General features: G+C 35.6%; 1 protein-coding gene across 2 annotated transcripts in view; it reads right to left on the bottom strand.

The window, feature by feature from the left end:
• The window catches only part of TBK1 (TANK binding kinase 1), a 54,732-nt gene that overhangs the window by 9,908 nt on the left and 19,500 nt on the right, over positions 1–25,324 (bottom strand). For both annotated transcript variants that reach the window (XM_072655267.1, XM_072655268.1), the window contains 16 exons: positions 22,694–22,823; positions 21,252–21,433; positions 19,031–19,191; positions 15,573–15,683; positions 12,066–12,245; positions 11,075–11,271; positions 10,295–10,353; positions 9,449–9,540; positions 5,655–5,756; positions 4,685–4,763; positions 3,567–3,688; positions 3,395–3,471; positions 3,149–3,188; positions 1,868–1,969; positions 1,658–1,754; positions 36–142 (listed from right to left, as the gene is read on the bottom strand). In XM_072655267.1, the coding sequence (XP_072511368.1) occupies positions 36–142; positions 1,658–1,754; positions 1,868–1,969; positions 3,149–3,188; positions 3,395–3,471; positions 3,567–3,688; positions 4,685–4,763; positions 5,655–5,756; positions 9,449–9,540; positions 10,295–10,353; positions 11,075–11,271; positions 12,066–12,245; positions 15,573–15,683; positions 19,031–19,191; positions 21,252–21,433; positions 22,694–22,823 (1,838 nt within the window). The remainder of the gene's footprint in view (positions 1–35; positions 143–1,657; positions 1,755–1,867; positions 1,970–3,148; positions 3,189–3,394; positions 3,472–3,566; positions 3,689–4,684; positions 4,764–5,654; positions 5,757–9,448; positions 9,541–10,294; positions 10,354–11,074; positions 11,272–12,065; positions 12,246–15,572; positions 15,684–19,030; positions 19,192–21,251; positions 21,434–22,693; positions 22,824–25,324) is intronic.

The raw sequence follows: 25,324 nt of genomic DNA, 5'->3' as shown, positions 1-25,324 counted from the left end.
AAACTGAATTAATCACTCAGCTCTGAACTTCTTACCCAAGAGTCATCTCCACTAGTGTGTTGGAGCTTGGATAAATGGGAGCCATGGTAGGTTTTATTCCACTGGAAGCTGAAAACAATTTCTGAGGCAAAGTTTCCTGTAACTGAAATACAGAAAAGGTACACATGAATCACAAAACAAAGAGCTCATGCTTATACCTTTTAATAAAATTATGAATTTACATTTGGAATCAAAACTGCTAGTGTGACAACATTTATGACTCATACAAAAATCTCATCATAATTTTAATCTGGTAGCTATAAGAAATATATAAATAAACATGTTTCCAACTAAGAGATTTTAATTATACAAATGTTTTTCTTCTTTGCAACCCCAGTTCCTTAAACATTGTAAATAGTTAATTACTTATAAATAGGACTGAATAAACACCTGGATATTTTGAAACATGTGGCTGTATAGGACAGTGTTCCACTTTTAATTTCTAAAGTGCTATTATTGAGCATGAGCTATGCAATGAGCATCACTAAATGCCTATTTTCACAAAGCACTGTGGTCAAGGCAGAAAACAAGATAACATTTACATTAACAGTCTCTGCCAGGATGGAACTCACCAGCTTATAGGAAGTCACATCCTCAAATCTCTATGTGTAGGGGAAGAGGACATCTGGGGCATTAGGAGGAGTCAAAAAAGGCAGGAACATGTAGGATTGTGCAGGAAACAAAAACTTATGTAGTCTGGCTGGAACATATAGTGCAAGGAGAGGAATAATAAAAGCTACAGCTGGAAAGGCGAGGAGGTAACAAACTATGGAGAGCTTCTAATGTTAATAAAAGAAACAGGAACTTTTCTCTTTGGGCATAAAGGAGTCATTAGTGCTTTCTAGGCACATTCTTGACATGATCATGAGTCTCATCAGGAAGGCTGATCTTGCAAGACCAAGAAGGGTGGACTGCATGAAGGAGACAATGGAGGTAGGGAGCGTTATTTTGAGGACACTGCAATAGCCTTGGCAGTGATCTTAGAAGAGAGCCATCAAATGGCAGAGTTGGACAGTAATCTTCAAGGTTATCTAGGGTAACTTCTGTCTGTAACACCTTCAACAAGCAGTCCTCTGGTCTCTGTGAAAGACTTTGGCACACATACCAAGAGGCAGCTCATTTCATTTAATAAATGTCAGCTTGCATCTTTATTCATCATTGTAACTGATAGCAATAGATACAGGGCAAGCTTAAAACCACACCAAGACTTCTGAGACACCCTATGTATATTGAGGTATTTGTGGTTGTAATGAGAAACATATTTTGCACCTGGATGCAGGACTCCATCATGCCTCCATACCAGGTATCCTCCCTCCCCAGTCCCCTTTATCAACTTCTTTTTCATTTACTGTTCTCCCTCATTAGCTTGTGAGCTGCCTGAGGGCAGGGACTGTCTTTTGTCTCTTTTTGGATCCCCAGTGCCTGGCACACAGCAGGAGCTTAACAAATGTTTATTGACTGACTAAGAAATTAAAGTAAGATTTAGGTATAGCCTGTGCTCTTTCTCCTAGTAATTATTGAAATTAATATTCTCAGATATTGTTTTTTTCTAATTTAATATCAGTGGTCTTCAAGGGGAAGAAAGGCCTTTTTCCCCCAATCATAAAGGCTCCAGTACCTCATTAGTATAGTCCTGGTACTTTGATACCTCTTCTTCCATATCAAAACACTGATTAGTTAGAGATGACAACTGTTTCCTTAGGTGAAGCATCTTTCTGAAAGTAAAATGAATTCACTTAACATAAGCAAGTTACTAAAATAGATGCCAGTTCTTATTAAGTAAAAGCAAAATTATAAATTGTAAAAATCAAAAAAAGGGGTGTTTTACCTCATCCATTCTTCTGCTTTATCCAAAAATGTTTCATATTTTTCAACACACTCATCAGTAAAGTGGCTCATAGCTTTTGTTGCATAAAAATAGAGCTTCTGCCTGTAATTTAAAAATAATCAATGGAATCTTCTCCCACAAATTTCTTAATTTCTTATATTACATCTTAAAAGTTGATTACACATTCCAACCTTTCAGGATGATTTTTGTTTTTGAAAGTTATCACGGTAAAACTGGAATTTAAATAGGAGGAAAAAAGAAGACCAGACCATATTTGGTAAACTACCAAAGGGCTTTCAATAATCTCAATCGGTTCCCCACAGCCTGAGTCAATATTTTTTAACAGTCATGTTCTCCTGGTGAAGATCTGACTGCCATAGCTCCAAAAAAAAAAAATTCCCAGGGACATGAAAGGTACTGGCAAGATGCCTGGCAGGGACAAGTAGGCTGCAGCATCTTACCGATGATGACTGCAATACAAGAAGTGACAAAAAATAAAATTGGAAAAGGCAGTCATGTAACAAATGGGAGAAGTAACAGACTGACAGTCAGAGCAGCTAGGCCAATCTGGAACACAGAGTGTGTGAAGAAGAACAGGTTTTCAATGTCAGGCCAAGGATTCAGCATTTTATCTGCACACGAGGGAGCTGCTAAAGATTTGTGAGGGAGAAATGAAATTCGTTTTGTTTGAAATCTCAATTTGGCAGCTGCAGGGATGGGACAGGGGAATGATGGAAGCTGGGATGCCAATCGCATCAGATGGATATGGGATAACCTGGGCTGCCTGGGGATTCGGAAAGCAGCAAATACTCTCTTTTTGAGCCACTCTCTGGCAGTGACATTTTTTAAAAGCACATGTGACTCAGCCAAAATAAAAGGAAATGTGGTTTGATATGAGATTTTACATGAGCTATACTGGAAAGCAAAAGTCCAAGTTCACAATACCTGAAGCTATTGGGAGGTGAGGGCAGGACTATTCACCAATAAGAATAAGAATAAGTCACAGGAAAGGAGAATGGAGAGTAGAGGCATGGAGCTTTTCTCTTTCTGCCAAAATTTCAGTGGTGAAAGTGTGGTTCAATATAATTCAGATTTTCCCTTCCACTTTATCATTCTGTTCCAGGAATGTCATGGGCCTTAAGGTACTACATATACATATTAAATAGCCTTATTAAGTCAAGGTTAAAGGACAACTGTTTCTATGAAAAATCACAGTAGCAGGAAAAGCAAAATGGCAACAAAAAGTAATCTGATAACTAAAAATGTAATTTAGGTACTTACTTGTCAAATTTGTGAATCTGTTCTTCATTGTAAGCTAGTCCTAGAAATAAGAGTTTATCACATTAATTTTAATTAAAATCTCAAAATGTTGCAGAACTTCTTTTGAGATCACATAGTTCAAAAGCATAAGATCTTAAATTTTTCTAAAGATATCTTAAAAATAAACTATTTCCCTTAAGCAACCATTACTATTGAATACAATCAATTCAATTGACTTAGAAATAAAATAAGTTAAAATTTACTTACTACGTTCTGCTTTGTCTTTTTTGAACTGATAGTAAATCTCCGTAATGCAATTTAGCAGGACTTGCAGTTTTTCTACACTATTCAGAAAAAAAAAGACCAAGGGTTCTACTGTAGTCAGTGTGGCAAAAGGCAGGTAACAATGAAGAGATGAGCAAGCACAGCTTTGACTTACTTCCGGTCTCTTGGATGCGTTCCTTCCTGGTTTGCCCAGGTATCTGCCAATAATCCCCCAGGAGACAATTTGCTTTTGATATCCTGAAGACTGGTTTCTATTGTTCCCTGTGAGCTGGAGAGCTAAAGAGTAACAGGCTTGGAGTTAGAGAGCCAACAATCACAATGGTGAGCCTACTGGGGAAAACATCTATGCATTATTCTGCTCTGGCTTAGCACACTTCAAATGAAATCATTTCCACCTATAAGCAGCACATGGGTGGTAAGGACAAATTCATCATTTTTTTCTTATGGTTTCTTCTTTGCTTTAGCTTAAATTCTCACAGATGAGGAAACTAAGGAAGTTAGGAGAATAACGGAGGGAGTCAAGATAGCTGTTCTACACACACTTATAGAATGAGCAGGAAGAAGCCTAAAGTGGGAGTCAGAAGGCAGAGTCTGTGACAGGAGGCAAGTTATTTCTCCTCTTTGTCTCTGGGTTTTCTCAACTACAAAGTAAGGCTGGATACACAACCTCTAAGGTTACTGAGAGCTCTAATTCCGTGACCCATTAGTCTGCCAGAAGGCCTGCACCACTACCGTAGAGAACACAGGCTCATGTCTGCGCCAGAACGAGGCACTAGATAAGAACCTTGGATTAATTTCTCATTTATCTACCTTGTTATTCATTTCAGGATCATTTCAAGAAGTATGTTAACTTGCATTTGTAAGTTGGAGTTTTTTTAATCACAAAGGCCAAAACAAGGGAACATTATGGAGAGCACAAATGGACTAGTGATTTGATACTAAGCAAGTCACTCCCTTTCTGAGACTCAGTTTCCTTTTTTTTTTTTTGGTAAAATGAGGGAGTTGGATTAGATGATCTATAATGCTGCTTTCAGCCCTAAAATGCTGCAATTCTAAGAAAAGGCTTAAATTACAGCAGGAGGAATCTGGGTAGGGGAATCTATTATTGAAATTTTTGTTTGCTCTGGCAGGATATGGAAGACTCTTTTTCTAGGTCTTTAAGATGGTTGGATATACATAGACTAGAAGTTGATCAACCCAAGTTCCATTTCTCTCTCTGATAAGCAAAAGATGGACTATGGATTTATAGCTTAAGATTTGTTAATTACTTACTCGCAACAATTTAGTGTGTATGTCTGAGATTTCACCCAGCTCTGCTGCTTCCAAATCAATTTGCATCAATTTTTCATATCTATTCACAATAAAAATAAGTCACCAGAAAAAAAATTAAATGGTAATCCAATGCATACATATATACATATTTTTAAAAAGATATTTAGAAAAGCTATATTTAAAGGCTAATTAAGAACATCAGATCCACTTACTATTCTATCTAACAATCAAAAAAAAAGATGATACATATGGCTGCCACCAAACTCCCAAAAGAGAATGGTACCTTTCTAAGTGAAAGAAAATTTCACATTATTCTAATGTAATCTTGTGAGTTAAGGAGGAAAATGGGCATGTTAAATTTAATAATAAACAGTCTGAGTCTATATATTCACTCAGATATCTAATTTCAGTAACTACTGAATGGCAATGAAGGGTAACACCTAAAAAGGTAAAATAAAAAAATTTCCTTTACTATAGTCTCTGTAAAATATATAACTAGACTACATCTAAGAATATGAAATCATGGCAGCCTAAGATAGGGTTGAGATGAACAAGAAATGAAAAAATCAGGATTATCTCATAGCTCTGAAAAAGGTATCAAAATAAGATTTTAGGGTAACTACTCTTTACTGAAGGCTATAAGATTTTATTTTCAGTGCAGGGTTTTTGGCTTATAAGGTTGGAATTGGATGTCTTTATTTTCAATTATTTTCCTTCTTAAAAATGAGACCCACCCCCCCTCCCCAAATGACTTAGTATTTAATTCTTCCTAAGCAGTACTGATACTGTTTTCACATCATCGCCATCCCACCAATAGAAACTTTATTCTTAATACTACTAATAAAAATAAGTTTTTTTAAAAGGGCATTAAAATGTACTTTTGAGACATTTTATCATATCAAGAATACCTAAGAAATGTAACTGAATCTAACATTCAAACAACTAGAAGCAAACACGTCATCTTACTTACATTTTCACAGTTTTTTCAATGTTCCTGATACAGAAATCCAGAGCAATCACAACTTCTGTCTTTTTGTGTATGGTTTCATTATAATCTTCTTTAATCAGTTCACTGTAAAATAATACTAACCACATCAGTCTACCTAAAGAACCATTGGGTTTTCTCTTTTCTACCACTTATAGTAACAACAGCTGTTAAGAGTAGTACTATTCTTACAGATCATATGAAATACTATATGCATACTTTATAACAACATTCTTAACATATACAAAATTTGATTCGGATTTTGAGGAGGACACTACTAAAAAATTTATTTCTAAGTACTACTATAGCACTTAATTTTGTAAACTTTACTGTTGGTTAATTTAATGTTTTAGAATTTGGAGTTTTATAATTCTATGAATGCAAAGGACCCTAATAAATTTATTTGGCATTCAATTTATATGCCACTATGGTTTATTTTTCTGCACTGGAAATACCTGATATAGTGACATACATTCCCTTTATAATTAAACCATTAATCTGCTCTCTAAAAATGTAATACCACACATGTAATATATAAATGAATTATCTTCTTTTCCATAATTTTTTTAAAAAAATCATAAAATCTTCATACTCCTATGACTCATTAAGCTAATGAAAAAAAAGGAACAATTTCATGGGTCACTGGAAAATCCACTTGAATGCAACAGTTAACAAGTGAAACTGAAAGTTTCTATTAACAGTACTACCCACATAAATATAACAAAACCTTCTAAGTTTTTCTCCCTTAAAATACAGGAATTAGTTATTAAAAACTTAGAGATGATAACTTCCAATATTTCTGCTTCTTCACCCCTCATCCTCTCTCCTTTAATCCTTGTAATTTAGTTTGTTTCCACAATTCCACTGAATATATTCTCTCAAAGGCTAGAAATGACTACCATTTGACAATCCTAATGACCTTTTTTCAGCCTTTGTCCTTGCTCTCTTCTTCTGCAGCCTTTGACACTACTGACTACCACCCCCCCCTCCCCTCTGAATGCGGCTTCTTTCCTTAGCCCCAGAAATATTAGGACTCCCTTCCTATTTCTAAGTGCTCCTCACTTGTTGCTACTGGTTCCTGAACATCTTAACTGTTCTCTACTAACTCTCTCTCTTCTCCTTCCCTCTTGGGCTCCCTTTGCAATCTCCCATAGCTTCAATGACAACATCTATGCAGGTGGCTCCTAGACCTTCCCCCCCCACCCCCCACTTCTGAATTTCACGTCTATGTCTCTTAATTGCCTACAGAACACTTCCATCTGACTGACTTCAGACTTAAAAGTTCGACATTGAACCTTTTATATTTGTCCCCAAATCTATACCTTTCTGACTTCACTCTCTCTCTCTCAGTGACAGCACCACTCAGCCAGTCTCCCATTGTAAAATTTTGGCTTTATCTTTGTCCCTTCCCTCTCCTTCACCTTTCACATCTAGTTATTACTTAGTAGACACAACTCTACAATATTTTTCACTTTTATCCCTCCCACTACCATCATCATAGTCCACGTCCCAATTTCCATGACTGCAAGAGTTTCCTAACAGAGTTCCCTTGCCCATTTCCTCATGCTCCTCTCCAACAGATTTCACACTGTTGCCAGACTAATCAAAGAATCTGAGGGTTGCAAAGAGACCTCAATGATCCCTAATTCACCATCTATATGAAAGGAATTCCCACAGTAACATACCTGACAAATGGTCACCCAGCCTCTGCTTGATGACAGCCAACGAGGCACAAGCCCTTAACTCTCTAGGCAGTCCATTCCACTTTGGGACAGTTCTAATCCTAAGAAATCTTTCCTGAAATCAAGCCTAAATCAACCTCTTTGCACCTTCCACCCACTGCTTCTGATTTTGCCTTCTGAGGAAAAACAGAACAAGCCTAATCCCTCTTCCACATGAGAGCCCTTCAAACACGAGGGGGCAGTCAAGTCCTCTGAGTCTTCTCTAGACTAAACGTTCTCAATTCTTTAAAATGACCCTCATGTGACACAGATACAGTGCCTTCACTATTTTGGCTGCCTGCAGCTAGAAACAACACCACCCAGAACTAAACACAGAGCTCCAGAGGAGATCTGATGAAGGCCAAGTATGATGAAATTGTCACCTCCCTATTCATTGAAGCTATACCTCTCTTAATGCAGTCCAACATTTCATTAGCTTTTTGTTTTTGCTTACCATATCAAAATGTTGACTCATATCAAGTCTGTAGTCCATTAAAACCCAGAGATTTTGTTCAAAATAACTGCTGTCTAATCTTCATGTTACACTCGTAAAGTTAAGTTTTTATACCCAAGTACAAGACTTTACATTTATTCCTACTAAATTTCATCTTATCTTGTCTTTTGTATCCTGTCACAATTTTTCTCCCACTTAATAGTATTATATTTTTTCCAATTACATATAAAGATAGTTTTCAACATTCATTTTTATAAGATTTTGAGTTCCAAATTTTTTCCCTTCCAAGATGGCAAGCAATCTGGTGTACATGTACAGTCATGTTAAACATTTCCACATTAGTCATGTTGTGAAAAAAGAATTAAAACAAAAGGGAAAAACGAAAAAGACGAAAACAAAAAAACAACAAAAAAGTGAAAATAGTATGCTTCAATCTGCATTCTGAGTCCATAGTTCCCTCTCTGGATGTATATAGCATTTTCCTTCCTTCCAGTCTTATGTTAGGACTCAAAGAGTCTTTGGGACTGTCTTGGGTCATTGTACTGCTGAGAAATGCTAAGTCCCACAAGAGCTAAGTTGATCATTGCATAGTGTTGCTGTGTACAATATTCTCCTGGTTCTGCTCACTTCACTCACTCAATATCAATTCACCTGTCATTCTCTTTGAAAAAAGATTTTCTTCTTTTCTGCAGAAGCTATAAATTTTACTATAGTCTTTTATGATCTTTTAGTCAGACTTATGGTTTCTTCCTCCTCTCAACTTGGATACTCACCCATTCAAACACATCTCTGCCATTCAAAGGAAGAATCAACTATTTAACCAATGTATCTTTTGTGAGATTAAATTCCTCCATGAGAGGAATTCTTCTATGTCATGATCTCTGGAGGGAATGTTCTTACCAAAGGATCAATCTGATAGCAGTGTTTTAGCTATCATAAGCTATCCGTCTCAAATTTGTATCATTTGCAGATTAGAAGAGTATGAACAGACTTTTGGGACATTCTACTGGATACAACAAGTCACCCTGACATTGAACCATTAACAAAGACTCTTTGAATCCTAACATAAGACTGGAAGAATACGGTCACAGTGTTAATAAAAGAGATACTTTAAGATGCAAGTCTAACTTCGTAAAGTTATCATTCTGGGGTATTATCCTACTTTCTAACAAAGGCTCTTGGTGGTATATTAATAGGAAGTCCTTAAATGCTTACTGAATGAATGGATCTGGTTACGTTCTTAAGAAGTTAATTTAATCAAGTAAGATGTTTGTCTAAATCACTTGCTTAGCTATATGCATACTTGGTTTGCGAGAGTGGATCAGAGTTGTTAAGTGCAAAATGCAGGGGGAGTATTTTGAGGAATTATTCATATTAGAAGGCAGCACTGAGTAGATACTGAATTATCAACAAAATTCTTCCTCAGTAGTAACGAATATCAACTGTAAACCTAGAAAAAGGCAAGCATGTGCCTGTCTACGCAGGCAGTGATAAAGCCATATCACTTTCATCTCTTTGGGGGCGATGATCACATCATATTATCTGACATGATAATCTGTCTCCTCACATAAATGATCATTCTCAAAATTTAACATATTACTTACATCAGCCATCGTATTCCTTTTCGCATCAATTCCTGATAAAGCAGCAAGGTACTAGCAATTCTACAGGCATAACAGACGACACCTGTTATTACCTAATGGGAAAAAAAGTTAGTGATAACTGGGCTAATGATAATAAACCATAAAAAATGGACACTTAGGCAAAAATCTTCAAGATTGTTATAAGTGTTATTGATGAACTTCAAACTCAATAATGAGTTTACTAAATGCACAAGAAACTTAAAAGCATAAACAATGGATACTTTTATAAAAAGTGTATAACCACATGTCAGTTAATAAGGAAGAAAAATAAATGTGACACACATCAAAAGAAAATCCATACAGCTTTTCGATTATTTAATAGTGAATGTTCTAAAGTAGTTCATAATAAAATATGGGACAAGGTACTGGCAACTGATTAAACTCTGATCCACTTTGACAAAGCAAGTATGTATATAGCTATGCAAAATAAAAAAGAAAAGCCAAATTCCAGCAAAGAAGGATTTCCCTTGTTGTATCAGGAGTCCATTTAATGTATTTCTCTTTTCCTAAACTTTGGCTTTGGTCTCTTTTTCATTTATCTGTTATGGAGGGGTTAATAAATAATCTGTATTTTTGGAGTGGTTCATCTTTTTTCAAAAATGAACTCTTCTGTTTAGAACATCCATTTTTGCAGAATTGTACCTCAGGCAGGTCAATAATATATGAAGAATTACACTGTAGCTTGAGTAAATACAGGGACAAAGCTTATTTTAAAATCAGTAATGCTACTTCTCACTTCCACAGATCATCTCTGAATATTTAAATTAATGTCTTTAGGAATATGGAATATTCTAATTAAATACTAACCTTAGCCATACTAGCATCACCATCCAAATCATAACGTGGATGTACTTTAGGGAGTAAAACTAAAATAGGAGATAGATAATTATTCAGACATTGAAAAACTAGTAGTGAACATAACTTCAAAAATTATTTTATCCCCTGCAAAGTAAAATCTTTTAATCTAACTGCTGGTAACTACACTCAAGCTAATTTCCTCAGGAAAAACAATAACTTAAAACAATGCCATATATATCATTAAATGAATATAAATCTTGCTACTTATTTAAACATTTAATAGGTGCCTACTCTGTGCAAGACGCTATGGTAGGCTGCCCATTCAAAGATAAACATCCTCTTCAATATATTTTCAAATTTACTTTTTTCCAGAATTACTTTCTAACTTCATAATTTTCTCAAGATAATGGAATCAACTCTACTGTTGAAAGGTTAAATAACTTTTGAAGTGCTTCAATATTTTTATGGCATGAGGATGCTACTGTGAAAAAGAAAAAAATTATTAAATGCATTCAGTGATTAGGAGTTCTCTGCTTTAAAAAAAAAAAGTCTTGTACAAAAGATGATGCTGATAACATATTTTGCCTTACTTTTCATGAAAAAAAAAAAAACCTTAGTATGATGAGTTACATTTACAAATTGTATTATATTGTAGGATACACTTCAAACTATATGACATAAAACATTTTAGCTCAACACTAGTTTTTATCATAGAAACTTTACAATAATAATAAACTAATTATTTATTCAAAGTTTGCTCCCCCAATATAAAATGAGAAATCAGCATACTTTTTTCATACATTAATCCTACAGTGCTCATGGGTTCCCGGCTTACTACAATGATGGGATTTTCTTCAGTAGTTTTAGGGAAATGCTGCGCCAGTCTTCCAGGTTCAAGTACTAATCGTCGCCCTTCATAGATCAATTCTTGATTTGAAGAAACAATTTTGGTCTGTTTATAAACCAAATCATGGAATACACTAGCACTGTGTGGAAGAATCCACAATGATAACATAGTTAGGAAAAAGATAACTAGTAATATTTTAGCAATAATAATAAAACATCTGACTATATATAATTCATGTACTGATAAACATACACCAATGCTATTCTGATTAAACAAATGTTATTCTATTAAACAAAAAAATCTTCACAGATATAGTCACAAGATCCCATTCATTCATTCAAGTCAATTTTGTAAGGCATTTAAATACTGACATAATATAAAATAATCTTAATAAAATTTGTCATAAAGCACATGCCCACTAATTAGGGGGTGATTAACAAAATGGAATATTGCTATAAGAAACGACAAATGTGAAGAATACAGAGAAGCATGGGAAAATTGTTATGAACTGATACAGAACGAAGTAAACAAAACCAGGAAATAATACAAACAATGACAATAATGGAAAAGTTTAAGAAATAGCCAATTTCACCTAATATTGGAGGAAAAAATTCTTATTAGAATGTGAGCTCCCTAAGGGCAGGAAATGTTTTTGCCTTTCTTTGAACCTCTACTGCTTAGCATAGTAGCTGGTATCATTTAATAAATGGTAAGCATTTAATAAAGGCTTGCTAATTGATAAAATAGAAATGAAATAAAATTTGCTAAAAATTCAAGTAGAATTTGTCCATTTTTGAATCATTAGAAGAATTATTTCTGATAGTTTTCCATTCTCCTCATCAAGAAAAATAACTTTTCTATTAGCCTGCTTATTTGGCCTAAAGAATATTCTATACACATCACAACAAATAAGAATGCAAAATAAGTACTTACGTATTACAGCTATGAATATAAATTTTGTGTGCTGTCATTTGTTGTAAAGAAAAAACATGCACTATCATTCGGTGAAGTATATCGCTAGTTTCAGCAAAAAACTGGTCAAAACCCCAGCATTTTTCCTGGTCAGCTTCAAGAATGTTTGCAAGAACTGGGGTTAGCAGTACTTGCAGACCCCTAAAATAACATTTAATTATAAGATCAGTGTTTCATAGTTTGGCAATAATTACTATAACACAACTATAGAAGAAAAAAAGCTTATTTCAACATTTAATAATGGTTACTTAATGTGCTTGATACTTCATAAAGTGTGCCATTTTTCAGAAAAAAAGATAGCTTTTGTCTATTGCAATTCACTATAAATAAGTGGGAGGTGAAGAGTATTCTATAATGCCTTCATCATACAACTATTTATGTGATTCCGCTACCCCCCCGCCCCCATTTTACCTCCCCACACACATTATGATACTACATATATAAGGGTTGGTTGGAATCATGGCGATAAAGTAAGTTACCTTGCATTTAGAATTCACCATGTACCAAAGCTATTTAAAAATCTGTGACCAAGAAATGTGCTTTTACTCAGGCCCAATATTAATTTATAATATGTTCATGGTCAAGGATGTTTACTTAGTGATTAGCCATAGAGCAATCATATGAGAAGGTAGATCAAGATGAGTTTTTGTGGCCCATTATATTTTTGGAACATATTTACACAATTCATTTGAACTGTGAGACCCTGTTATTAGATTCATTCTGCATACTCCTTGGTAGCTGAGATATTCCAGTTTTTATCACAGGACACTTTTTAAATATCCAGTGTTAGACAGATTCATTTAGATAAGGTCTCTTGTCCTATAGAAGTTTGCCATAAGTGCTTAGCAGACCAGATTGTAAAATTACTTAGGAAGGTAGTTAACTATGTATATTAAAGAGCAAGTTTCAACATTCTATTCTTTTAAGGTTGTAGATTCTTTATTGGACAACCAAAATTTGCCTAAATCAGATGTTCTCTTCTAACACATTTGTAAAGTGATGACCTGTTGGAATCCTATTAGAAAATGACTTAGAAGAGTTGGAAGATAGAAAATAAATCTTAAACATCAACACTCTAAATATTAAACAGTATAAATTAATTTTCTGATGTATTCAAATTCTATCAGCCTTCTTGAAGCCCCAGAAATTAATGTTTCTCAAATCACATCTAAGATCATTATTACTATAATAGCAAATGAAAATGTTTTCTCCCTATTTTGTGCGCATGTGTACACATGACAGAGAGAGAAAAAAGAGAGAAAGAGACAAACACTACTTGGAGCTGTAGTTTTTAACTTGGAAGTTGTGACTTTTTAAAAAATGCCTCCATTTCAGAACATTATTCTGAGAAGGGGTTTACACCAGATTTACAAAGGGGCCCATGACTCAAAAAAAAGGTTAGGAGTCTTTAGCCTAGAGTGAAGTGGATAGCTGAGAAAATTAACTTGTTGGTTGCCAATTTTTAACCGGTAAATTTTATAAACTGGAATACAAATTCTCTGAGTTCTGGGAGAAGCTGGCTGATATTTATTTTAATTATTAAAGACAGCTAGATATAATAGCTTACATTTTTTATACTGCTTTACAGGGACAGAATTTTTCATACATCTCATTTAGTTCCCACAAAAAAACTTGTAAGGGAGAACAGGGATGATCATTCTCCATTTTATAGATGAGGAAAGGGGGTTCAGAAAGCTAAGTAACTATTCAAGATCATACAGTACAGTAGCCAGTGGTTTAGATGGACAGAAAGACAGATAACTAAAGATTACATAAAAAAAAGTTTCCTGCTGCTCTTGGATCATTGGTGTAAAGCTGGTAGAGATTTAGAGAACTGCCCAGCCCAATCCTCATTATTGTATCCAGGGGGAAAGTGAAGCCCAGACAAGGTTAAGAAAACCAAAGTCACAGAGGCAGTAGGAGGGGCAGTGGAAGACGCCAGCACCATTGCTTCTGCTACTGTACTGGGCTGCCATTATTGGAAAGGAATGAGCTTGAGCCCAGGGGACTCAGTCTAACTACTTAGTTCTTGAACCTAACGATACCACCAGGTAGTAGGTATGAAGATGTCCCTTCTTCTAGACCAATCCCATGTCAATAGTTCTTGTTTCTATGCCCCCTACTCCACTCCTTTTTAAAAAAATGTCTGATATTCTCAATGAACAACTTTAAACAACAAAGGAAAATCCTGGGAAGAAGATCTGAGAAAGAAGAGCTCTGACATCCTACAATCTGTTTGAATCTTATTGTGTTGAAGAAAGAAGTTATATGACAAATCCCAAAGTAATTAAAATATTATCATGGCTCTAAACTGAGGAAAATGTAATAAAATTCTTAATCATTTGTAAGTTTTCTTCAACCTAGTGTTTTGTTTAGTTGGATTTTCATCTCACAAAATAATTTTTCTAGCTATGGCAGCTCAATGAACCAACGATTACCAGAATATGTGAACTGTTGGGAAAACAAGTACTAGAAATAATAAGTGCTTTATATTCCTTAGCCTTCATGAGACCCTTTTTTGGACAAATATTTCACAAAAATAAAAGCAGTGTCATAACCCTTCAATTTCTGTCCTCTGGAAGACTTTTACTTCCATCTCTGAACTCTTGGCCAAGCCCATCCAACACACGGCTGCTTATGGTAGGCACTGTACTGGAGGCTGCCCATTTTTCTTGGACTTTGGATTTCACTGGTGTAGGATCCTCTTATGGAGAAATTTCTCTACCAACACAGATTGGCCTTTTTCTCTGAAACTTACAGACTTAGAGAATTGTTTGGAACACTGAGAAGTAAGTGACTTTCTAGGGTCACACGATCAATTCTCCATTCACTATACCATGCTGTCTCAGGGGTTGGGGATAAATAGATTAAAAAAACCCTCAAAGAATCACTCCCTTAGTGGGGAAAGGACGTGAACACAGATAGGCAAATACAAAGTAATTTGACAGATTTTTTGGGGGTGGGGAAAAGAAAACACCAACTGGAGAGACTGATCACAGAAGACTTAAAAATGTTGTAGCACTTGAGCAGAGCTTTGAAGAGAGGTAAGGTCGCATAAGTGCTTAATAAATGTTGAATAGCTGTTGAACTGAATTGAGTAATTTTATCTGTAACCAGTCAACTTGGGTGAAGCATGATTCTACCAAGACCAGCATTTTGGGCTACATTTCCAAACTATTTTAAGGTCAGAAAATATACTTCAATTTCTGACTAGTAATCACAGAAATATATGCCATTGGTCATAAGACTAAGTAATAATGTACAGGATCATTGAAAATCTATTACAAATAGGAAAAAAGAATGATTCAAAACAAATACCTTATGAATAGTGCGTCACTAGCAATATCTCTGTATAGGAAAATACTGTTCACTAAGGAATATTTCTAGGGTTAAGAGAGCTGGAAAAATTGTGGTATTAACCAGCTATGGTCATGATACTAAGATACCAGGTAAATACAATACACTTACCTAGAAAGGCTACAAGAAACAGGCATATCTGCACTCCAGTCAATTGGCCCATTTTCTGCTTTTTGTACGCCTGATATTGCGCCAGAAGGTTTTCCAGTAATTATTTTGTACCTTCAAAAAAGCAAAAGCAGACAAAACCAAAAAGTTCATTAAGTCATGACTATTCATCAGTTTTGTAGAATTTCCTGACACTTTGTAGCATGTACAGAAATCACAAAAGGGTCAAGATACACTGACTGTGACTTAAGTGCAGAGAAGCTATGTTTCCATTAATGTTATCCAAGAAAATCTTAACTCCACTAGAACATTTAGAGAAAGAGAAGAAAAAAGCCTCTAGCAAGTAGTACTGAACTCTTTTCCTGGGCCATGCTGCCTCCTCTGAGAGACATTCAATGTCTTTCTCTCCTCTTGATCCTTTCTTTTAATTTACTTTTGATTTTGACCTCCATGATCTGTGGTAAATAGTGCTTTACTGTCCACTAACAACAACTTCACTTTCTGTGATGTTCACATAATTTTAGATTTAGTCCTAGAACAGGACTTAGAGGCTCTCTCATCCAATCCCCTTTCACTTTTCAGATGAGGAACTTGGCAGAGATTATTTGACTAAGGTCACACAGTTTCTAAGCTACAGAGGCAGGTATGAAGCCAGGTCCTCTAAAAGAAAGTTCAATGCACTCACTATTCTACATGCTGGTGTTTGCCATATCCAACACCTTCCAACTTTCTTCTTGAAGTCTTCCTAATAGAAGAGCATAAGCCATTTTAGTAATGTAGAAACCTTTGCCATTTTAGGGCATAATGAATTATTTTGGGAGTATTTTGCCATATTCTTCATGGAATTTCCGTACTTCCTCCTTTGCAGTAGATATCGGCTCATGTTGTTGTTTAGTTGTTTCAAGCTGTGTCCAATTCTTTGTGACTCCATTTGGGATTTTCTTGGCTGAGATACCAGTGGTTTGCCGTTTCCTTCTCCAGTGCATTTTATAGATGAGGAACTGAGTCAAATTGGGTAAGTGACTTCCCCAGGGTCACACAGCTAGTAAGACAAATTTGAACTCAGGTCCTCCTGACTCCAGATCTGGTACTCCATGCACTCTGCCACCTAGCTGCCAAACGCTGATTCATGCATTGCAAATATCTTTATGGTCTTTTTGTTCATTTACTAATAGTGAGCACTGAAAGGTCAGATGACCAAGTTCATTAAATATTATTTCTTGTCTTTGATTCTCAATAAAAGCAATTATCAACTTGTTGATTTGCCTTTGTATGAAATGAACCTGTAGGCTGTCCTTTTACATGCAGTTTCAACTTCTTGTTTCATTTATAATGAGTATCAATACTGACATGATCAGTTCAGTAGGTGAGTCGCCTGGCTGTTCACTGAATACAGACAATACACTGAGTGCCAATGATTATTAATGTTTGTAGATAGGCTAAGATCTCTGTGTTTCTTAGCATTCTGTGTTATAAATACTGTGGAAGTAGAAAACGATTGCAAAGGGCTTAAGGTCCTCTTATATTTTCATGTTTCATGGGTCCCCATGATCAAAACCTCCTCACCAAGTCTCCAGCTTTTGGGCAAAGGTATATTGAACTTAGTTAAAGCTTGTATGTGTCTAGTAGACACAATCTATCACCAGACCCAGATTTAAAAATTTTCCAGGTTGGTAGAACCTGCCAGTGCTTGTTTTCTACCTGTATAAAAAGCCTTTAAAAACAAGGGCAATCATCAGGCCATAAAGCAAAATCAAATTAATCATTCTGTGGAAAATACACAGAGGTAGGGACAGGGACTGAACCTGTGTTTTCTCTAGTGTAGAGAAATTCTGGGTAAAGAAGCTTCCTCTACCAATGCAGGCTGGCACCTTCTCTACAATTATAACACTGCCCAGAGAACTTAAGGATCACAGAGCCACTACTACATGTCAGGGGTAGAATTCAAGCCTGGGTCTTTATACACACCTGGAAACAATCCTTTTATTTCCATTCACTGTGTGGCTTAAGCTTATGCTATTTTTAAAAATTAAATTTTCCTGTTCTGCTGTTGAATTAACAAGCATTTTTTTCTTCCTTCCCCACTGGGGGGAAAAAAAAGCTCTTGTACCAAATATGCACAGCAGAGCAGAACAGCTTCCTTCCTTGGCCACATCCAAACACGTCTCCCTCCTTCTGCCTGTGCTGCTCTTGAGGGGGGAAGGGAGAGGAGAGGAGAGCATGCTCCACTGTTTCTCCTCCAGAACCAGGATTCGCCCCCATGCTGATGAGCACCATCAGATCATTCAGAAGTGCTTGTACATGGGTCTCCTGGTTCTGCTTATCTCACTTTGTGTCCAAGCTTCACCAGGTCTCTAGAATCACGCTTTCCTCGGTGTTTCTTCCATCACAACGGTATCTGAGGACATTGAGGCCACCACTGGCTCAGCCATTCCCACATGACGGCCTCTCCCTGAGCTTCCAGTTTTTGCCACCACAAGAAGAGCTGCTTTAAACATTCTTGTACGTGTAGGACCTCTTTCTTGGATCTCACTGGGGCCTAGTGGTAGTAGTACGACTGGGTGATGGAGTATATACAGAGTTTCACAATTTTCTGAGTATAGTTCCAAATTGCTTTCCAAAATGGCTGGACCACTTTACAACTCCATCAACAACACAATAACGGGCCTGATTTTCTGAAGCCTCTCTAACATTTCCCTTTGCCAATTAGACAGGTGTGGGATGGAACCTCTGAGTTACTGAAATTTGCATTTCTCTAATTATTAGTGATTTGGAGCATTTTACCATTTAGATTTCTTCACTTAAAAAAGATGTTATTTTCTAACAATATAAACAATAGTGCCATAGAAGGTTATACTTTACTGGCAAATTGCAACTAGTCTGAAACAACCTCTTCAGTACAAAAGCCAAATGTTTAGTATTACATCTATCAAAATATCATTTTGGGAAATACAAAACAAATCAGTTCCTGGTATGACATTTTTGTCCAAATGGTTATATGTTCTAGCACTGCAAAGCAGCTGCTGTAATTTTTTTAGTGCTGGACAAAACAAGCTCCCCCCTCAAAAAAAAAACTCCTCCAAATAATATGAAAGGTGCAAGGGTAGTAACTGGCATTAAAATTAAACAAAATTCATAAAAACTGTATGTATCTAATGGTACTGCAAAGGACGAAAGATGAGTAAGTGAAATAGCCAGAAAGGGAGGAAAACGATCCCCATGAAATACCATCTGCCATTTAAAATTTGTGTTAAAAAGAAATTTAAGCACATTGACAGCTTTGAAACATGTCTGCATGATGCATATTTACATATAAAAATTATACATCATATATATTACATACATTAAATTTTATGTGTGTGTGTGTATGTATCAGTTAAGATATTCCTTGATAAAAAAGGCTTAAAAATTAGAAATGACTAAACTATTTTTTTAGAATTCTATATGAAACAACTACCTACATTACTTCTTTGTTTCTTCTAGGTCCTTCAAAAGGGCGAAAGGGTAGTGACCCTGTTGCAGCATGGTAAAATGTTACTCCAATGCTCCAAAGATCAACTGTTGCACCATATTTCTTCTGGTGATCTTTCCTTAGCACTGCTCGTTCATACATATCAGGATGCTGAAAGACAAATGTGCAAATACACGAGACATATGGCAATCTATATCCGACAGACAAAAATTTCTGTGTGCTCATACAAAGGATCATCAGATATATTCACAAGTGAGTCAAAGGTATTTGTAAACATATAATATACTACAGGTACATACTATATACTGGTTGTATTCTCAGATGTACTATATACAGAGAGAATCAAAAACTAAACATCCAGTCTGTTCAAGGCACTGAGAATACCAAGATAAAAATATCCCCTGATCTCCAATAGTTTACAATCCACTTGGGAATACAGCATGTACACAGGTAAGTACTGCCAAGGTAATCTGTGGAGGAAGACAACACTAACAGGAGATTCAGGATGGCTTCATGAAAGTGGCACCTCAGATGAAAATAAGAATACTGAAAAAGATGACGAGAGGAGCACATTTCAGACATGAAGACTGGTTTGAGGGAAAGCATGGATAAAGGAGATGAATACTGAGTTTGGGGAATAACTGGTCATCTAGATTTGCTGAAATTTGGAGTGTGAAAGTGAGTTTTTAAAATAAAAGTACAAAAGAAAATAGGAGCTGGATGCTGGAGAAACCTAAAAACATGCCTGAGCATTTGTATTTTATCTTAAGAGGGAACCAGTGTTTTGAGTTGAGGTCAGGCCTGGTCAGACACACTGTGACATGTTAAGATTAAACAGAATTAACAAATCTAAAAAAGGCTATTTAGGTAATAGCTAAATGGTAAAATGTACATAAAAGAAAATTACCCTTTCATGCTTCAGGCTGTAGTTAGTTATCAGACGCAGCAGGTGACCAAGTAAAACAATTAATTCTTAGGAGGCACGTGGGAAACTAACAACCTACCTAACTCTTAAATATTTATTACACCTCTCTACTCTCAGTTCTGATGATCTGACGTATTTTCCTCTACGACATCCACATCATAGAATGTGAATGATCCTGGATGAAGAACATGAGCTTGACTCGCTCCTACGAAGTGGACAAGCTCAACAAGATCCAAGGACAATGCTGACAGACAATGTGGTACAACGGCTAAAGCACTGGCGCTGGGCTCAGAGGGCCTGGGTTCAAATGGAGCCTGTCATTCAATACATGTGTGACTCTGGGCAAAACACTTCACCTTTCCAGGCTCAGCTTCCAACTGCAAAGCGAATAAGCACGACTAGATAATCACCACTAAGGTTTCTTCCAGCCCTAACTCTATTGTCCTCTACGAGCCAATCATCAGCAAAATTTGTAGAACTTCAGAGTAACTAGGTGAGGCACAGAACGAGGAACTTTTCAGCCAGCTTGGGAAGGCTCTCAACCAAATTATAGCCAGGTTTATAATCTGAGTCAATGGAGCAAACACCCATGTCAGTGAAACCAGGCAAAGGTCAAATGAAGCTAAATAATTTCTCACTTCATAAAGAAAAAATTTGAAGTTTTTCAGTTAGAAAGCTATTCAGCACTGCCCAAGACAGGTCTTTTCAGCGTGACTCTGCTTATTTATTTTGTGTTTCCAGAAAATATCTTCTAACACTCAAATATTTGTTTGAAATAAATTGCTCTCAGGGTCCATGCTAAAGATAATCTGAAAGGTGATCCTTTTTAGTAAATTCCCTTGGATGAGATCCAAGACTAACTTACTTTATCATGAATTCTTTCCCCCAGCAAATGTTTTAGGTATGCCCGTATATAAACATAAACTGAATACTTTACTAAGATGGTAAGGTAATTGAGGACAAAGACCAAACATCTAGTAATAGTTGGGTTTTTTTAAAAATAGCAAAAATTTAAATTCTATATAGCTAAGAAGGGCATCAGTAGTACTAAAAATCAGAGAACGCTTACAAACCTAGATTTAATTTTTTGTCTTTCAAAGGACTATGCACTCATGAGAGATAAGACTCCCACTCCTCCAATATTTACTGTACCTATAGTAGAAGACAATTTATGGATAACGAACCTCCTTTCCCCACCATTCCACTGTGGGTTCATTTCCCAAGTTGATAAATTATGTTTTAGATCAACTTCTTCAGCCAACTACAATTGTGATGAATAGCTTACCAAATATTCTTCTGTGCCATACAAAGAAACAAACTGCTCATCATCTTCTAATACTCTAGCAGCACCAAAATCTGTCAGTTTGTAAACAGACTGTCCATCTTCCCCTATAACACGCATGATATTGCCCGGCTTGATGTCACGGTGCACTATTCCATTTTCTCGGAGGTGATTCATTCCACCCACTTCAGCACCAAATACAAAACAGAACAAAGAAGGTTGTGTAGCAGCAATCTGTATATTCTGTGTGTGGGGGTTGTATTTAACATATATATATATAAAATCATTCAGTATTAAAATTCATTAAAATCAAAGTTTTCCCAGTATTTCAAGGTAGAACAGGGATAATGACTTTTAATAATAATAATATTTTTAATAATACTATAACTATAATATATAATTATATAATATGATCTTGATTATAATATGATCTTATCAATTTACTCTGGGTGTGAGTCAAACATCTGAAGTATAGGAAGAAAAATATAGCACAGCAGAATAAAGAATACTTTAACAGTGCATTAATTATTATTCCAGGGAAATATATGATAAAAATATGCCTAAATCTAAGAACTGGAGGACTCCTTCCTAGGGTTACAACTTCCAGTCTCAGTCTTACACATCTCTTATGTGTTCAAAGCTCCCTATAAATGACATGAAACTGTTAAGGGAGTAAAATACCAGAATTATAGTTATCCTTTTCACATCACAGAGATTAGGGGTGTGGCATCCTCATGATCTGGAAAATTTGTGCAAAATGTTTTGGCCCTTCCTTCATACCAGAGGAAGTCTGAATTTTCTTTTTCTTTTGTGTGGTGTTTACTTCATCTTACTGTAAAATTTGGGTTGATATACAATAATATTACATATATTTTATGCATTTCTGAGTTTCTAAAATTTTTCTGTGTTGTCTGCTGGCCTCTGCATCCTTCTACAAAACTCCCCAAAAGTTTCCATGTAATTTCTTATGCTGACCTGTAGTATAATGAAATTGCGATGGGAAAAGTCACAATGTGGAAGAGATAATTGTACTATTACTGGGAATCTATTTGCCCTACAATCAAGCAATCCAAAACATTTATAAGCATCAACTATATCCGAGGTACTTTGCTGAAGATACAAATACAAAAAAAAAGGCACAATTCCTACTGTCAACATATTTGATCAGAGAAGACAAGGGAGGGGTGTGTGTGTGTGTGTGTGTGTGTGTGTGTGTGTGTGTGTGTGTGTGTGTGTGTGTGTGTGTGTACACATACAAAATAAATTTTAAAATAAAAGATATTTAGGGAAAGAAGATACTGGCAGGTGAAAAGAATCAAGAATAAAAAGTAATCCTGTGCCCAGCACTACTCTAAAAATGATCTAAGACTCTGAATGGAAGAGATCTAAGAATATCCAAATCTGAAAGGAATTAAGAGTAAATTTTAAAAACTGATTCAACATACCCACATCTCTCAACACAATTAAAAACTCCGATTCTGGTAGTCCATAGGCATTAGATGGTTCTTCTAAAACAGTATATAAACTGCCACACGGGCAAAATTCCATAACAAGTACTTTATGTCTTGTAGTTGTCTGAGAAAAACAAATAACCAGTGGCTGAGACACAGTATAAGACTATAAAACACAGTAATAACTTCATTCATATTCCCAGGACTTACTGCAACAATTTGTAAGAAGAGACTTTATTGTAGTAACTTTGATGCTTAGTCCTACTTAAGATCTTCTAAAATTCTACTGAATTGGGAAGCCAAATTGCTAAAAACAAGGACTAAATTTAGGGATAACCATCACTTTTAAATTTCAGTTTTCCCAAATTATAATTCTTAATAAGCAGTACTTAAAAAGGCACATTACTACAATGAAAACAACTTTTAACAGAAAACATTTAAGTTTAAACACTCCTATTTATGCCCCAGGGATGGAACCATATCCTCACACTGACTGGCCAATACTGAACAGCCCCTATCTGTCTAGCCAGAGTCTAGCATGCCCAGCGCTATTACAGTGATGATAAATTTTAAAAAGAAATTTTGCTTTCTCACCTTCTAACACTTTAAATATTTTCAGTGCTCCTAAAAGCACACAGTATAGAATATAGCCATAAAACACTTAGTTTCTATGCCACAGAATCAGAGATTTTTAACTAAGAGCTACCTTAGAGATCATGTCATTTAAAAGATGAATAACTGAGCTCTGTAAAGTTTCAGTGACTTGCCTAAGGTCACATAACTAGGAAGTGACACAGCTGGGACTTGAATCCGGGTTTCTGACTCCAAATTCAGTACTCTTTGAACTGTAAGGTGCTGCCAGCAGATGTATAAATTAGGGTAGGTAAAAGTTTGTGAACAGAAATTAATCTTGTCTCTGCAAGAAGTTACAAAAACTTTACCAGCACACAATATTGTTCCTACCAACATAAGGTTTTACTCATTAACAGAGAATAAATAAAATAAATGAAACCACTGCTCTGTAATATACATTTATTTTCTCTATCAAGCTATTTATAAGGCTGCAGACTGTTGACATTCCTAAAACTTTTAATGCTATCTAAAGGTACATTCTGACTTTTGGTTAAGTTGGAGATTATGAAAGGCCACAGAGGATCTCTCTCTCTCTCTCTCTTCCCTCCTCACCTTACCCTCTCCCCCTTACCCGACAGAACAATAATAAATAAACCAAGCTTCTCCATCCTGTTTAGACATTCATGTGCATACATAAACACAATCACCAGCACAAACACAAGCCAGAGGTCAGAAGAGGTGGGGGGAGAGCTCACATCAGGAAAGACAGGATAAGCTCTGGTAAACAACTCTGAAGCTTCCAAGGATTAGGAGAGGGATCCAAATCACTGTAAAAGGGCCTGGAGTCTGACAGCTTTGTGAGAGTAGGGTTATGCCAGTGAAGCCAGGTTTGTGGCAAGTCTGAAGCAAGCAGATATTCCAAATGAGGATGCATTTGGAGGGTTCACAAGTAAGTATTAGCTCTGGTAATATGGGCTTGAAGACAGATCCCAGAATTGTTAGAATAAGCTGGAAATAAGAATAAACCAAACACAATGAAGAAATGCTATGTATTTAGAGAAACCCTGGAAAATCCAGAAGACAGTAACTGTATAAGTACAAGCACAGACTCAGAAAAGTTGGGTATAACAGATATCCAGTGATTAGTAAATGGGAATAAAAAGGAACATATACATATCATCTGTGTAGGATATCGTTACAAAAATGAATCTTTTACTAAAGCATAAAATCATCATAAAAATGCAGAAAAGCAGAAATATTAAATACAATCTTTACTGATCACAATACAGTAAAAAGTATATTCAAGGCAAGGCACTTGAAGAAAGAATTCACACTTAAATGTGCACAAAATAATTTAATCCTAAAGAACTGGTAGATCTGAGAACAAATAGAAATAACAGATAACTCTGCCAAAGATGAGACAACATACCAAACCTACTGAGAGCATATTTACGAGAAAATTTAAATCTTTAAGTATTTTTCATCAAGAGGGAAAGAAAATATCAACAAATCAGGCATGAAACTAAGAAAACAAACCAAAAGAAGTGGAAAATCAAAAACAACAAAAACTAAACACAAGAATAGAATTTCTGAAATCCAAAGAAGAGGAAAAGAAAACTAAAAACAAAAAAAAATTTTTTTTAAGGAAAACTAATACAATAAATGATGACTCAAATTTGATTAAAAAAAGAAGAAAATCAAATTGATATTAAAAATGAAAAAGGAAAGTTCACAACAAATGAAGAGCAAAGACAATTATAAACTAAGAAAACAACTTAAATGAGTATCTAAAAATACAAAATACAGATTAACAGAACAAAAAGAGCATAAATAGCCTAATTTCAGAAAAAGAAATTGAACAAGGTATAAAGGAATTTCCAAATAAAACATCTCCAGCACAAGAGGGATTTACCAGTGAACTAATATCAAAAGTGGCTGATGTGGAAAAACAGTTCAAGCAGAGAGAATTTAAGAACCATTCAACTCCCTGAAAACCATGACTTTAAAAAGCCTGAATATACTATACTTTAAGAAATCATAAATGAGGGGGCG

The sequence above is a fragment of the Notamacropus eugenii genome, chromosome 3 (assembly GCF_028372415.1).
Source record: "Notamacropus eugenii isolate mMacEug1 chromosome 3, mMacEug1.pri_v2, whole genome shotgun sequence".
NCBI classification, from domain to species: domain Eukaryota; kingdom Metazoa; phylum Chordata; class Mammalia; order Diprotodontia; family Macropodidae; genus Notamacropus; species Notamacropus eugenii.
This window is presented reverse-complemented; position numbering and strand designations above follow the sequence as displayed.